This window comes from Nerophis lumbriciformis, linkage group LG13 (genome assembly GCF_033978685.3).
Source record: "Nerophis lumbriciformis linkage group LG13, RoL_Nlum_v2.1, whole genome shotgun sequence".
NCBI lineage: Eukaryota > Metazoa > Chordata > Actinopteri > Syngnathiformes > Syngnathidae > Nerophis > Nerophis lumbriciformis.
In genome coordinates this window covers 2,055,001-2,073,032 of record NC_084560.2, presented here as the reverse complement: position 1 = coordinate 2,073,032, position 18,032 = coordinate 2,055,001, and the positions used below count along the sequence as shown (strand labels likewise).

At 31.2% G+C, this 18,032-nt stretch overlaps 2 protein-coding genes across 2 annotated transcripts in view; both read right to left on the bottom strand.

Moving 5' to 3' along the window:
- gtdc1 (glycosyltransferase-like domain containing 1) overlaps positions 1-827 on the bottom strand; it is a 95,229-nt gene extending 94,402 nt beyond the window's left edge. Inside the window, exon 1 of the mRNA XM_061971806.1 lies at positions 773-827. Coding sequence (XP_061827790.1) covers positions 773-784 — 12 coding nt within the window. The 5' untranslated portion in view covers positions 785-827. The remainder of the gene's footprint in view (positions 1-772) is intronic.
- A 6,211-nt stretch (positions 828-7,038) lies between these two features.
- Positions 7,039-18,032, bottom strand: part of zeb2a (zinc finger E-box binding homeobox 2a) — a 68,891-nt gene continuing 57,897 nt past the window's right edge. The window contains exons 6-8 of the mRNA XM_061971805.2: positions 17,703-18,032; positions 10,161-10,302; positions 7,039-7,426 (exon numbers count right to left, since the gene is read on the bottom strand). The exon at positions 17,703-18,032 is cut by the window's right edge and continues 1,349 nt beyond it. Coding sequence (XP_061827789.1) covers positions 7,056-7,426; positions 10,161-10,302; positions 17,703-18,032 — 843 coding nt within the window. The 3' untranslated portion in view covers positions 7,039-7,055. The remainder of the gene's footprint in view (positions 7,427-10,160; positions 10,303-17,702) is intronic.

Sequence of the window (18,032 nt, the reverse complement as noted above, 5' to 3'; positions counted from 1 at the left end):
GTCTCATTTTGTCCACCAAACTTTTAACGTTGTGCATGAATGCACAAAGGTGAGTTTCGTTGATGTTATTGACTTGTGTGGAGTGCTAATCACTTAGACATATTTGGTCACTGCAAGCTAATCGATGCTAACATGCTATTAGGCTAGCTATATGTACATATTGCATCATTATGCCTCACTTGTAGCTATATTTGAGCTAATTTAGTTTCCTTTAAGTCCTTTTAATTCAATTTATATCTCATTACATAATCATACGCCATTTAGAACAGTTTAAAATGCCGTGAAACCTCGTTAAATGCCTTTTCTGTCAATGCTGTGTTCGCTGTGAGCTGGTTTGTTTTCAACGAATTCAATATGGCGACCGCGTTGCTAGGGGATTGGAGGGCGGAAGTGACGTAGGTCCGCCCTCGCCCATGCGTGTTTATGAAAAGTAAATCACAAACATGCTCATTTCTCGACCCATTTTCCACGCAGCTCACTTTACTGCCAACGTCCAACCACGTTGCTATTTATCCACATCCTTTTCATTCATTCATCCCATCCGCCTAACTAATATATCTGTAGCTAGCCGCGTTAGCCTCTGTTTACTTTGTTAGCATTAGCGGTTAGCCATGTTAGCAATTAGCTGCGTGTGGCGCCAATTCGCAGAGAGCACAGAACAACATTTCTTCCCCGGCGTGACGTCCTCACTGTCAGCACACCTGCGGAGGTCTCACCTGCCCGCTCACCTGCCCGCTCACCCCGCACACACACTCTCTCTCCAACAACTCACCCCCGCTTGCATGTCGCCGGCGTCACGGTCGCGTCTCTCGTGACGTCATCACGTCATGACGTAGAACTACGTGCGCGATCACGAGGAAGATGCTGGAGCTACTGTATTGTTTGTTTGTTTTTGTACTTATTTTGAATATTATTATTTCTCAATTGTTTGAAAATGTTGCAGTATATAAATGAACGTCTATAAAATTCAAAAATATAAAATAAAAAAATGTAAAAAAAATAATAAATTAAAAAAATGTATATAATATCATAATATGAGACTATGGCTTTGCACTTTGTATATACATACATATATATATATATATATATATATATATATATATATATATATATATATATATATATATATATATATATATATATATATACAGAATTCAATGATTTGAAAATCATTTTCAACCCATATTCAGTTGAATATGCTACAAAGACAAGATATTTGATTTTTTTTTTTGCCAATAATAATTAACTTAGAATTTCATGGCTGCAACACGTGCCAAAGTAGTTGGGAAAGGGCATGTTCACCACTGTGTTACATGGCCTTTCCTTTTAACAACACTCAGTAAAGGTTTGGGAACTGAGGAGACACATTTTTGAAGCTTTTCCCATTCTTGCTTGATGTACAGCTTAAGTTGTTCAACAGTCCGGGGGTCTCCGTTGTGCTATTTTAGGCTTCATAATGCGCCACACATTTTCAATGGGAGACAGGTCTGGACTACAGGCAGGCCAGTCTAGTACCCGCACTCTTTTACATTGAAGCCACGTTGATGTAACACGTGGCTTGGCATTGTCTTGCTGAAATAAGCAGGGGCGTCCATGGTAACGTTGCTTGGATGGCAACATATGTTGCTCCAAAAGCTGTATGTACCTTTCAGCATTAATGGCGCCTTCACAGATGTGTAAGTTACCCATGTCTTGGGCACTAATACACCCCCATACCATCACACATGCTGCCTTTTACACTTTGCGCCTAGAACAATCCGGATGGTTCTTTTCCTCTTTGGTCCGGAGGACACGACGTCCACAGTTTCCAAAAACAATTTGAAATGTGGACTCGTCAGACCACAGAACACTTTTCCACTTTGTATCAGTCCATCTTAGATGAGCTCAGGCCCAGCGAAGCCGACGGCGTTTCTGGGTGTTGTTGATGAACGGTTTTCGCCTTGCATAGGAGAGTTTTAACTTGCACTTACAGATGTAGCGACCAACTGTAGTTACTGACAGTGGGTTTCTGAAGTGTTCCTGAGCCCATGTGGTGATATCCTTTACACACTGATGTCGCTTGTTGATGCAGTACAGCCTGAGGGATGGAAGGTCACGGGCTTAGCTGCTTACGTGCAGTGATTTCTCCACATTCTCTGAACCCTTTGATGATATTACGGAGCGTAGATGGTGAAATCCCTAAATTCCTTGCAATAGCTGCTTGAGAAAGGTTTTTCTTAAACTGTTCAACAATTTGCTCAGGCATTTGTTGACAAAGTGGTGACCCTCGCCCCATCCTTGTTTGTGAATGACTGAGCATTTCATGGAATCTACTTTTATACCCAATCATGGCACCCACCTGTTCCCAATTAGCCTGCACACCTGTGGGATGTTCCAAATAAGTCTTTGATGAGCATTCCTCAACTTTATCAGTATTTATTGCCACCTTTCCCAACTTCTTTGTCACGTGTTGCTGCCATCAAATTCTAAAGTTAATGATTATTTGCAAAAAAAATAAAGTTTATGAGTTTGAACATCAAATATGTTGTCTTTGTAGCATATTCAACTGAATATGGCTTGAAAATAATGTGCAAATCATTGTATTCCGTTTATATTTACATCTAACACAATTTCCCAACTCATATGGAAACGGGGTTTGTAATATGAGCCTATGGCTTTGCACTTTGTTATATATATATACATATATATATATGTGTGTGTAAATAAAGGTTTATAAAATAAATACAACATTTAAAAATTAAAATAAAATAAAATAAAAAAAGATGCTAAAGCTACTGTATTGTGTGTTTTTGTACTTATTTTGAATATTAATATTTCTCGATTGTGTGTAAATGTTGCAATTTATAAATAAAGGTTTATAAAAAAATTAATAATAATAATAAAAAAATAAATAAAATGAAATTAAAAAATATGCTGAAGCTACTGTATTGTGTGTTTTTGTACTTATTTTGAATATTATTATTTCTCAATTGTTTGTAAATATTGCAGTTTTTAAATAAAGGTTTATAAAATTTAAAAAAAAAAGTATTGTGTTGTACTGTTTTTTTAATTGCCCTTGTTTGGGTTTATTTTAAATGTTGAACTTCATAAATAAGGGTGTATAAAAAAAAAAAAGATGAAGCTAAACGTTTTATATTTGCACATGTTGACTACTTCCTTTCTCTGACGTATGTTGTGCTATGTTGCTATTGTAAAATACGTTTTTTTAATATATATATATATATATATATATATATATATATATATATATATATATATGTGTGTGTGTGTGTGTATATATATATATATATATATATATATATATATATATATATATATATGTGTGTGTGTGTGTGTGTGTGTGTGTGTGTGTGTGTGTGTGTGTGTGTGTGTGTGTGTGTGTGTGTGTGTGTGTGTGTAAATAAAGGTTTATAAAATAAATAAAACATTTAAAAATTAAAATAAAATAAAATAAAAAAAGTTGCTAAAGCTACTGTATTGTGTGTTTTTGTACTTATTTTGAATATTAATATTTCTCGATTGTGTGTAAATGTTGCAATTTATAAATAAAGGTTTATAAAAAAATTAATAATAATAATAAAAAAATAAATAAAATGAAATTAAAAAATATGCTGAAGCTACTGTATTGTGTGTTTTTGTACTTATTTTGAATATTATTATTTCTCAATTGTTTGTAAATATTGCAGTTTTTAAATAAAGGTTTATAAAATAAAAAAAAAAAAGTATTGTGTTGTACTGTTTTTTTAATTGCCCTTGTTTGGGTTTATTTTAAATGTTGAACTTCATAAATAAGGGTGTATAAAAAAAAAAAGATGAAGCTAAACGTTTTATATTTGCACATGTTGACTACTTCCTTTCTCTGACGTATGTTGTGCTATGTTGCTATTGTAAAATACGTTTTTTTAATATATTGTATATATATATATATATATATATATATATCAATCAATCAATCAATCAATGTTTATTTATATAGCCCTAAATCACAAGTGTCTCAAAGGGCTGCACAAGCCACAACGACATCCTCGGTATAGCCCACATAAGGGCAAGGAAAAACTCACCCCAGTGGGACGTCGATGTGAATGACTATGAGAAACCTTGGAGAGGACCGCATATGTGGGTAACCCCCCCCCCTCTAGGGAGACCGAATGCAATGGATGTCGAGTGGGTCTAACATAATATTGTGAGAGTCCAGTCCATAGTGGATCCAGCATAACAGTAAGAGTCCAGTCCACAGTGGGGTCAGCAGGAAACCATCCCGAGCGGAGACGGGTCAGCAGAGCAGAGATGTTCCCAACCGATATACAGGCGAGCGGTCCACCCCGGGTCCCGACCCCGGACAGCCAGCACCCCATCCATGGCCACCGGATCTGTGTCTCCCCCCTTCCACAAGGGATAGGGGGGAGCAGAGGAGAAAAGAAAAGAAACGGCAGATCAACTGGTCTAAAAAAAAGGGGGGCTATTCAAAGGCTAGAGTATACAAATGAGTTTTGAGATGGGACTTAAATGTTTATATATATATATATACATATATATATATATATATATATATATATATATATATATATATATATATATATATATATATATATATATATATATATATATGTGTGTGTGTGTGTGTGTGTGTGTGTATAAATAAAGGTTTATAAAATAAATAAAACATTTAAAAATTAAAATAAAATAAAATAAAACAAAGTTGCTAAAGTTACTGTATTGTGTGTTTTTGTACTTATTTTGAACATTATTATTTCTCGATTGTGTGTAAATGTTGCAATTTATAAATAAAGGTTTATAAAATAAAAAAAAATAACAATAAAAAAAAAAGATGCTGAAGCTACTCTATTGTGTTTTTTTGTACTTATTTTGAATGTCATTATTTCTCGATTGTTTGTAAAAGTTGCAGTTTATAAAATTCAACAAAAAAAAAGTATTGTGTTGTACTGTTTTTTTAATTGCCCTTGTTCGGGTTTATTTTAAATGTTGAACTTTATAAATAAGGGTGTATAAAAAAAAAAAAAGATGAAGCTAAACGTTTTATATTTGCACATGTTGACTACTTCCTTTCTGACGTATTTGATGACGTATGTTGTGCTACGTCGCTATTGTAAAATACGTTTTTTTAAATATATCATATATATATATATATATATATATATATATATATATATATATATATATATATATATATATATATATATATATATATACATATACATGTGTGTGTGTAATTAAAGGTTTATAAAATAAATAAAAAATTTACAAATTAAAATAAAATAAAATAAAACAAAGTTGCTAAAGTTACTGTATTGTGTGTTTTTGTACTTATTTTGAACATTATTATTTCTCGATTGTGTGTAAATGTTGCAATTTATAAATAAAGGTTTATAAAATAAAATAAAATAATAATTAAAAAAAAAGATGCTGAAGCTACTCTATTGTGTTTTTTTGTACTTATTTTGGATGTCATTATTTCTCGATTGTTTGTAAATGTTGCAATTTATAAATAAAGGTTTATAAAAAAAATAAATAATAATAATTAAAAAAATAAATAAAATGAAATTAAAAAATATGCTGAAGCTACTGTATTGTGTGTTTTTGTACTTATTTTGAATATTATTATTTCTCAATTGTTTGTAAATATTGCAGTTTATAAATAAAGGTTTATAAAATTAAAAAAAAAAAGTATTGTGTTGTACTGTTTTTTTAATTGCCCTTGTTCGGGTTTATTTTAAATGTTGAACTTCATAAATAAGGGTGTATAAAAAAAAAAAGATGAAGCTAAACATTTTATATTTGCACATGTTGACTACTTCCTTTCTCTGACGTATTTGATGACGTATGTTGTGCTACGTCGCTAATGTAAAATACGTTTTTTTAATATATATATATATATATATATATATATATATATATATATATATATATATATATATATATATATATATATTGCATTCTATTCTAGTTACTTTACTGGCGCTGTTTTCTACTGTTTTTGTACTTATTTTGATTATTGTTTCTCAACTGTTTTTAAATGTTGCAATTTATAAATAAAGGTTTATAAAATTAAAAAAATTAAATACATTTAAAAAAATAAGTTTTTTTATGTCAATGACTTTTGAACATGCCGAAATAAAAGTTTACTCTTGAAGAGCGATGATTAGCATCAGTTCAAAAAGTTGATACATCAATTTTATTTTCGAAAGTATTTTATTTTGAAAGTATGCTGAGAGTAGAGAGAAAAAGGGTTAAGGGAGTGTTGCTATTTTGTTTGTCACTTTAAATAAAGAAAATAAATCACTGGGAAGATTTTGTTGAAATAAACAACACATCTTTATTAGGATTTTGTAAAAAAAAAAAAAAAAAAAAAATGGCAGCACTGATTTTTCCCTCTTTGTGCCTTTTAGTGATTAAAAAAAATATTTCCTTCTCTCATATTTGATGTTTCTGTTTTTTTTAATACATTTTTTTAGCAACGGTGTTCCCCGGCAGTCAAAGTGAGGCTGAAAACTTGAGGGGAGGCCAATCAGCTCCATAACAATAAAGAAAAGCTGAGTTGTGTTTCAAAGGCAAAAGTCTTTTTTGGTGGCTGCGGCGAGAGAAGCGAAGCGAGAATTACAAAGTGCAATAAATATGAGGAGGAAATGAGACGACTAGCCACACTTTTGACACACTAAAACAACAAAGGAGATCATTTGACATACTTTTTTTTCTTCTTTTTAAACCAACCAGTCATTTTTACTTTAGCTGACTTGTCTTGGTTTGTGTGGTCGCTGGCAGGAATCAAACCGTCAACAAAGTGTTTGCTTTGTGTGCAAAACCAGGAAGGAGCACTTTGAGGTCCAAAAAGCTTTCATTCTGCACATTTGAGCCAATCAGAAGGCTGGAAAAGCATCAGCTGACGTGAGCTAAGACGAGAGAAATAATATCCATGGACAACATCAACCGGAATGTGCTCGGCGTCAAGCGGGAAAGCTTGTGTCTTTGCCTCATTCCTGTGAGAATCCTGCGTGCGTTACCTGCGAGCAGATAATACCGTATCATCAAGTTTTGCTTTAAGTGAGGGATGAGTCCCGGTCCGCCGGCGAACGTTGGACTTTATCCTCATCGCCGTCCCCTGTGGAATCCAGCCGGACCTGGTCCTCCTGGAAAGGTTCCTGGTTCCCATCAGGCCCCGCCCTCGGCTCCTGCGGGTCGGCGGCTTCCGAGTAGGCCCGGGAGCCCGCCTGGCGCTCCTCCGCCTCCCTCTTGCAGTAGGAGTAGCGATGGTTCATGTGCTGCGAGTACGAGCCCGAGTGGGAGAAGCGCTTGCCGCACTTGTCACACTGGTAGGGTTTCTCCCCCGAGTGCAGGCGGGAGTGTTCGATCAGGTGGTGCTTGTGCTTGAAGGCCTTGCTGCAGGTGTGACACTGGTGAGGACGCTTGCCTGCACACACACACACACACACACACACACACACACACACACACAGACACACACACACACTGAGATCTTTCTTGTAGCTCCACTGTCACTCCTTCAACGTCACACATGGCAAATAGCAACATATGAATGACACACACATGATGTGTTGATGACATCAATGTGACATATACATGACATAAATATGACATAAAACAACTAAATGACATAAACATGACATAAATGACACATAAACATAAAAGGACATGTATGACGTGACAATTTATAGAAGAAATGCTAACTCATCAAGTTGTCACAACAACAGTGGATATAAAAGTTGAATCATCATCACTTTTTATGTCTATTATTATTACTGTTACACTTAATACTGTTACACTTTATTACTGTTACACTTTATTACTGTTACACTTATTACTGTTACACTTTATTAGTGCTACACTTTATTACTGTTACACTTTATTATTATTATTACACTTTATTAGTGCTACACTTTATTAGTGTTACACTTTATTATTGTTACACTTTATTACTGTTACACTTTATTAGTGCTACACTTTATTAGTGCTACACTTTATTACTGTTACACTTTATTACTGTTACACTTTATTAGTGCTAAACTTTATTATTGTTACAATTTATCATTGTTACACTTTATTAGTGCTACACTTTATTATTGTTACACTTTATTAGTGTTACACTTTATTAGTGCTACACTTTATTAGTGTTACACTTTATTAGTGTTACACTTTATTACTGTTACACTTTATTACTGTTACACTTATTACTGTTACACTTTATTAGTGCTACACTTTATTACTGTTACACTTTATTATTATTATTACACTTTATTAGTGCTACACTTTATTAGTGTTACACTTTATTATTGTTACACTTTATTACTGTTACACTTTATTAGTGCTACACTTTATTAGTGCTACACTTTATTACTGTTACACTTTATTACTGTTACACTTTATTAGTGCTAAACTTTATTATTGTTACAATTTATCATTGTTACACTTTATTAGTGCTAAACTTTATTATTGTTACACTTTATTAGTGTTACACTTTATTAGTGCTACACTTTATTAGTGTTACACTTTATTAGTGTTACACTTTATAAGTGCTACCTTTTATTATTGTTACACTTTATTATTGTTACACTTTATTAGTGCTACACTTTATTAGTGTTACACTTTATTACTGTTACACTTTATTACTGTTACACTTTATTAGTGCTACACTTTATTATTGTTACACTTTATTCGTGTTACACTTTATTATTGTAGCACTTTATTAGTGCTACACTTTATTGCTGTTACACTTTATTAGTGTTACACTTTATTACTGTTAAAATGTATTAGTGCTACACGTTATTAGTGTTACACTTTATTATTAGTGTTACACTTTATTATTGTTACACTTTATTAGTGTTACAATTTATTAGTGCTACACTTTATTACTGTTACACTTTATTAGTGCTACACTTTATTACTGTTAAAATGTATTAGTGCTACACGTTATTAGTGTTACACTTTATTATTAGTGTTACACTTTATTATTGTTACACTTTATTAGTGTTACAATTTATTAGTGCTACACTTTATTATTGTTACACTTTAATAGTGTTACACTTTATTAGTGTTACACTTTATTAGTGTTACAGTAGTGTTACACTTTATTAGTGTTACAATTTATTAGTGCTACACTTTATTATTGTTACACTTTATTACTGTTACACTTTATCAGTGTTATGCTTTATTAGTGCTACACTTTATTAGTGTTACACTTTATTACTGTTACACTTTATTAATGTTACACTTTATTAGTGCTACACTTTATTATTGTTACACTTTATTAGTGCGACACTTTATTATTAGTGTTACACTTTATTATTGTTACACTTTAATAGTGTTACACTTTATTAGTGTTACTTTATTAGTGTTACAGTAGTGTTACACTTTATTAGTGTTACACTCTATTAGTGCTACACTTTATTATTGTTACACTTTATTAGTGCTACACTTTATTAGTGTTACACTTTATTAGTGCTACACTTTATTAGTGTTACACTTTATTGCTGTTACACTTTATTAGTGTTACACTTTATTGCTGTTGCACTTTATTAGTGTTACACTTTATTAGTGTTACACTTTATCACTGTTACACTTTATTAGTGTTACACTTTATTACTGTTACACTTTATTAGTGTTACTGTATTTATTATACTTACACATGTATACTATTTACACATATGTACATAAAGTATACTTTATCTCCAAAAATTGTGTTATTTTCTCATTAGTGTTGTCCCAATACCAATATTTTGGTACCGATACCAAATGTATTTCGGTACTTTTCGATACTTTTCTAAATAAAGGGGAACACATTATTGTCTTTATTGTAACAACAAATGTTAGTGTACATGAAACATATGTTTATTATTGTCATTTAGTCCTTAAATAAAATAGTGAACATACTAGACAACTTGTCTTTTAGTAGTACTTTTTAGAGACGGTATAGTACGGAATATGATTCATTAGTATGGCGGTACTATACTAGTACTGGTAGAATGTACAACCCTAGTTCTAGGACACCATGAAGACTTTGACTTCCTTCTGATGGGTTGATGTGCGATGACTTTCCCAGCCTCGTGCGGACGTAGTCCGAGGCGCATTTTTATATACACTGTGTGTGTGCAACGCAAGTGGGAGGGGCTTGATAAGGTGAAATGTACCTGTGTGCTCATATTTGTGTCTGAGGAGGGAGCTGGTCTTCTGGAAGGTTTTGTCACACAGGTCACACGTGTACATGCCACCCTCCGTCTTCTTCATCTTCAGCTCGCTATCTGTCAGCTGCTGCAGGTAGTCCACCGCCCCCTGACACACACACACACACACACACACACACACACACACACACACACACACACACACACACACACACACACACACACACACACACACACACACACGTTCTTGTATTTGTTACCTTCTTGAGACCTGAGGAAAATGCCTCCCTCTTTAGGACCAGCCTTTCTAGATATATAAAGAAGTGTATTTACAACATTAATAATATATACATACTATGCACATATAAAAAAGCTTCTTGTGAAAAATGAGTTGGAATTTCACAAGAAAAGGGTCACAATTTCACAAGAAATGCGTAGAATGTTGGCAGTATTATAATAAAAGTCCTTATTTTACTCAACGCACGTCAAAATTTTACAAGATAAACTGAACATGTGTGCAATATTATGAGAAAAGTTGAATTTTACTCAATAACAGTCGCAACTTTTCAAGAAAAGCTTAAAATGTTGTCAATTTTATCAAAAGAGTCGTCATTTTAGTCGACAAAAGTCACAATTTTATAAGGAAACTTTAAAATGTTGGCAATATTATAATAATAATCTGAATTTTACTTGACAAATGATGACAAAAGTCATCGTTTTACTCAAAAAGTGTCACTATTTTACAAGAACAACCACAAAAATTGGCAATATTGTGATAAACGTCTGAATTTTATATGACAAATGTCAGCATTTTGCATTAAAAAGTAATATTTTTACATGAAAAACAAGAAAATATTGCAATATTACAGAAACAGAAAGAATATGAGAAATTGTTCCCAATTTTATCAGAAAGAAGTCCACACATTGTGAGAAAAAGACTGCTTTTAGTTCTTTTTTAATTTATTTTTTTGTAATTGTTTTTTAATCTTCATTATTTACTTCAAGTTATTGCAGTATGTCTCTATATACATATTTATTTAAAAAAAAAAAAAATTTTGGCCAAAGGGGGCGCATTTCAATTTCTTACACACACTTGTTATTTCATATGTTGACCTGAGGGTGAGCACTTTACAAGAAAACTTTACAATTTTGCCAATATTGTAATAATAATCAGATTTTTGCTACTAAATGTCAGCATTTTGCATTAAAAAGTAATATTTTTACATGAAAAACCAAGAAAATATTGCAATATTACAGAAACAGAAAGAATATGAGAAATTGTTCCCAATTTTATCAGAAAGAAGTCCACACATTGTGACAAAAAGACTGCTTTTAGTTCTTTTTTTAAATATTTTTTTTATTGTTTTTTTAATCTTCATTATTTACTTCAAGTTATTACAGTATGTCTCTATATACATATTTATTTTTATTTTTTTAATTAATTTTGGCCAAAGGGGGCGCGTTTCAATTTCTTACACACACCACACTTGTTATTTCATATGTTGACCAGAGGGGGAGCACTTTACAAGAAAACTTTACAATTTTGGCAATATTGTAATAATAATCAGAATTTTACTTGGCAAAATGATGACAAAAGTCATAATTTTACTCAAAAAAATTCACTGTTTTAAAAGAACAACAAAAAAAAATTGGCAATATTGTGATAAAAGGCAGAATTTTACATGACAAATGTCACCATTTTGCATTAAAAAGTAATAATTTTACATGAAAAAGCAATAACTTTTCCGAGAAAATATTGCAATATTACAGAAACAGAAAGAATATGATAAATTGTTCCCAATTTTATAAGAAAAAAATCCACACATTGTGAGAAAACTTGTAATTGTTTTTTGATCTTCATTATTTACTTCAAGTTATTACAGTATGTCTCTATATACATGTATATAAATATTTATATCATTTTGGCCAAAGGGGGTGCATTTCAATTTCTTACACACACTTGTTATTTCATATGTTGGCCAGAGGGAGCTCACTTTTTATTATGACAAAAATCACAATTTTACTCAAAAAGTGTGACTATTTTACAAGAACAACAACAAAATTGAGCAATACTGTGATACAAGTCTGAATGTTACATGACAAATATCACCATTTTGCATTAAAAAGTAATAATTGTACATAAAAAAGTAATAGTTTTACAAGAAAATATTGCAATATTACAGAAACAGAAAGAATATGAGAAATTGTTCCCAATTTTATAAGAAAGAAGTCCACACATTGTGACAAAAAGACTGCTTTTAGTTCTTTTTTTTATATTTTTTAAATTGTTTTTGTAATCTTCATTATTTGCTTCAAGTTATTACAGTATGTCTCTATATACATATTTATTTTTATTTTTTTAATTAATTTTGGCCAAAGGGGGCGCGTTTCAATTTCTTACACACACCACACTTGTTATTTCATATGTTGACCAGAGGGAGAGCACTTTACAAGAAAACTTTACAATTTTGGCAATATTGTAATAATAATCAGAATTTTACTTGACAAAAGTCATAATTTTACTCAAAAAAATTCACTGTTTTAAAAGAACAACAAAAAAAAAGGCAATATTGTGATAAAAGGCAGAATTTTACATGACAAATGTCACCATTTTGCATTAAAAAGTCATAATTCTGCATTAAAAAGTAATAATTTTACATGAAAAAGTAATAATTTTTCCAAGAAAATATTGCAATATTACAGAAACAGAAAGAATATGATACATTGTTTCCAATTTTATAAGAAAAAAGTCCACACATTGTGAGAAAACTTGTAATTGTTTTTTGATCTTCATTATTTACTTCAAGTTATTACAGTATGTCTCTATATACATGTATATATATATTTATATCATTTTGGCCAAAGGGGGTGCATTTCAATTTCTTACACACACTTGTTATTTCATATGTTGGCCAGAGGGAGCTCACTTTTTATTATGACAAAAATCACAATTTTACTCAAAAAGTGTCACTATTTTACAAGAACAACAACAAAATTGGGCAATACTGTGATACAGGTCTGAATGTTACATGACAAATATCACCATTTTGCATTAAAAAGTAATAATTGTACATAAAAAAGTAATAGTTTTACAAGAAAATATTGCAATATTACAGAAACAGAAAGAATATGAGAAATTGTTCCCAATTTTATAAGAAAGAAGTCCACACATTGTGACAAAAAGACTGCTTTTAGTTCTTTTTTTTATATTTTTTTAATTGTTTTTTTAATCTTCATTATTTACTTCAAGTTATTACAGTATGTCTCTATATACATATTTATTTTTATTTTTTTAATTAATTTTGGCCAAAGGGGGCGCGTTTCAATTTCTTACACACACCACACTTGTTATTTCATATGTTGACCAGAGGGGGAGCACTTTACAAGAAAACTTTACAATTTTGGCAATATTGTAATAATAATCAGAATTTTACTTGGCAAAATGATGACAAAAGTCATAAATTTACTCAAAAAATGTCACTGTTTTAAAAGAACAACAAAAAAAAGGCAATATTGTGATAAAAGGCAGAATTTTACATGACAAATGTCACCATTTTGCATTAAAAAGTAATAATTTTGCATCAAAAAGTAATAATTTTACATGAAAAAGCAATAACTTTTCCGAGAAAATATTGCAATATTACAGAAACAGAAAGAATATGATAAATTGTTCCAAATTTTATAAGAAAAAAGTCCACACATTGTGAGAAAACTTGTAATTGTTTTTTGATCTTCATTATTTACTTCAAGTTATTACAGTATGTCTCTATATACATGTATATAAATATGTATATAATTTTGGCCAAAGGGGGTGCATTTCAATTTCTTACACACACTTGTTATTTCATATGTTGACCAGAGGGAGGGCACTTTTTATTATGACAAAAATCACAATTTTACTCAATAAGTGTCACTATTTTACAAGAACAACAACAAAATTGGGCAATACTGTGATACAAGTCTGAATGTTACATGACAAATATCACCATTTTGCATTAAAAAGTAATAATTGTACATAAAAAAGTAATAGTTTTACAAGAAAATATTGCAATATTACAGAAACAGAAAGAATATGAGAAATTGTTCCCAATTTTATAAGAAAGAAGTCCACACATTGTGACAAAAAGACTGCTTTTAGTTCTTTTTTTATATTTTTTTAATTGTTTTTTTAATCTTCATTATTTACTTCAAGTTATTAAAGTATGTCTCTATATACATATTTATTTTTATTTTTTTAATTAATTTTGGCCAAAGGGGGCGCGTTTCAATTTCTTACACACACCACACTTGTTATTTCATATGTTGACCAGAGGGGGAGCACTTTACAAGAAAACTTTACAATTTTGGCAATATTGTAATAGTAATCAGAATTTTACTTGACAAAAGTCATAATTTTACTCAAAAAAATTCACTGTTTTAAAAGAACAACAAAACAGTTGGCAATATTGTGATAAAAGGCAGAATTTTACATGACAAATGCCACCATTTTGCATTAAAAAGTAATAATTTTGCATCAAAAAGTAATAATTTTACATGAAAAAGCAATAACTTTTCCGAGAAAATATTGCAATATTACAGAAACAGAAAGAATATGATAAATTGTTCCCAATTTTATAAGAAAAAAGTCCACACATTGTGAGAAAACTTGTAATTGTTTTTTGATCTTCATTATTTACTTCAAGTTATTACAGTATGTCTCTATATACATGTATATATATATTTATATCATTTTGGCCAAAGGGGGTGCATTTCAATTTTTTACACACACTTGTTATTTCATATGTTGGCCAGAGGGAGCTCACTTTTTATTATGACAAAAATCACAATTTTACTCAAAAAGTGTCACTATTTTACAAGAACAACAACAAAATTGGGCAATACTGTGATACAAGTCTGAATGTTACATGACAAATATCACCATTTTGCATTAAAAAGTAATAATTGTACATAAAAAAGTAATAGTTTTACAAGAAAATATTGCAATATTACAGAAACAGAAAGAATATGAGAAATTGTTCCCAATTTTATAAGAAAGAAGTCCACACATTGTGACAAAAAGACTGCTTTTAGTTCTTTTTTAAATATTTTTTTAATTGTTTTTTTAATCTTCATTATTTACTTCAAGTTATTACAGTATGTCTCTATATACATATTTATTTTTATTTTTTTTAATTAATTTTGGCCAAAGGGGGCGCGTTTCAATTTCTTACACACACCACACTTGTTATTTCATATGTTGACCAGAGGGAGAGCACTTTACAAGAAAACTTTACAATTTTGGCAATATTGTAATAATAATCAGAATTTTACTTGACAAAAGTCATAATTTTACTCAAAAAAATTCACTGTTTTAAAAGAACAACAAAAAATTTTGGCAATATTGTGATAAAAGGCAGAATTTTACATGACAAATGTCACCATTTTGCATTTAAAAAGTAATAATTTTGCATTAAAAAGTAATAATTTTACATGAAAAAGTAATAATTTTTCAGAGAAAATATTGCAATATTACAGAAACAGAAAGAATATGAGAAATTGTTCCCAATTTTATAAGAAAAAAGTCCACACATTGTGAGAAAACTTGTAATTGTTTTTTGATCTTCATTATTTACTTCAAGTTATTACAGTATGTCTCTATATACATGTATATATATATTTATATCATTTTGGCCAAAGGGGGTGCATTTCAATTTCTTACACACACTTGTTATTTCATATGTTGGCCAGAGGGGGCTCACTTTTTATTATGACAAAAATCACAATTTTACTCAAAAAGTGTCACTATTTTACAAGAACAACAACAACATTGGGCAATACTGTGATACAAGTCTGAATGTTACATGACAAATATCACCATTTTGCATTAAAAAGTAATAATTGTACATAAAAAAGTAATAGTTTTACAAGAAAATATTGCAATATTACAGAAACAGAAAGAATATGAGAAATTGTTCCCAATTTTATAAGAAAGAAGTCCACACATTGTGACAAAAAGACTGCTTTTAGTTCTTTTTTAAATATTTTTTTAATTGTTTTTTTAATCTTCATTATTTACTTCAGGTTATTACAGTATGTCTCTATATACATATTTATTTTTATTGTTTTAATTAATTTTGGCCAAAGGGGGCGCGTTTCAATTTCTTACACACACCACACTTGTTATTTCATATGTTGACCAGAGGGGGAGCACTTTACAAGAAAACTTTACAATTTTGGCAATGTTGTAATAATAATCAGAATTTTACTTGACAAAAGTCATAATTTTACTCAAAAAAATTCACTGTTTTAAAAGAACAACAAAAAAAATTGGCAATATTGTGATAAAAGGCAGAATTTTACATGACAAATGTCACCATTTTGCATTTAAAAAGTAATAATTTTGCATTAAAAAGTAATAATTTTACATGAAAAAGTAATAATTTTTCAGAGAAAATATTGCAATATTACAGAAACAGAAAGAATATGATAAATTGTTCCCAGTTTTATAAGAAAAAAGTCCCCACATTGTGAGAAAACTTGTAATTGTTTTTTGATCTTCATTATTTACTTCAAGTTATTACAGTATGTCTCTATATACATGTATATAAATATTTATATAATTTTGGCCAAAGGGGGTGCATTTCAATTTCTTACACACACTTGTTATTTCATATGTTGACCAGAGGGAGGGCACTTTTTATTATGACAAAAATCACAACTTTACTCAAAAAGTGTCACTATTTTACAAGAACAACAACAAAATTGGGCAATACTGTGATACAAGTCTGAATGTTACATGACAAATATCACCATTTTGCATTAAAACGTAATAATTGTACATAAAAAAGTAATAGTTTTACAAGAAAATATTGCAATATTACAGAAACAGAAATAATACGAGAAATTGTTCCCAATTTTATAACAAAGAAGTCCACACATTGTGACAAAAAGACTGCTTTTAGTTCTTTTTTTTATCTTTTTTTAATTGTTTTTTTAATCTTCATTATTTACTTCAAGTTATTACAGTATGTCTCTATATACATATTTATTTTTATTTTTTTAATTAATTTTGGCCAAAGGGGGTACATTTAAATTTCTTACACACACTTGTTATTTCATATGTTGACCAGAGGGGGAGCACTTTTAAAAGCGACACACAGTCAATGTGAACAATCCCTCCTTTTTGGGACCACCCTCATTTTGATAGATGTCACCACAAATGAGACATTGTCTATTAGATGCAATGTTATTGAATTATGTCATCACTTGTTCACACACACACAAACACACACACACACACACACACACACACACACACACACACACACACACACACACACACACACACACACACACACACACACACACGCACATGCACCATTGTCTCACTGCAGCCGGATAATCCCACACCTGTTGACCCAGAGACACCTTCTGGTACGCCTCCCGAGGCCCCCCGCCATGATCCCAAGTCTGGACAGAGCTTAGATGAGACCTGGTAAAACCCGCTCTCATCTCCCTTCTTATGGCACAACGAGTCATAAAATCCAAAAACAAAGTCGCAATTCTTACCTGTAAACTCGCTCTCCGCAGTTTTTTCCTGGTCTGCTGCGAGTCAGGGAAGGTCGGCGCTCTGCTGGCGTAGGCAAAGGTCATTTGGGGCAGGAAGTTGATGGAGTCCAGGGCCTGGGTGGGAGACATGAACGTGGGGGGTGGGAAGGCGCCGTGCGGAGGCAGGGGGGAGTAGACCAGACCTGCGCTGAAGGGATTGACACCAAAGATCTGACTTTTTTTCCCAATCTGCCGCAGATCAGAGCCCAGGATCTCGTTCTTGATGTCCGCCGGGCCTGAGGGTCTCAAAGTCTTGCCTGAGACACGTGGCTCGCTTTCAGCTTCGGTTTT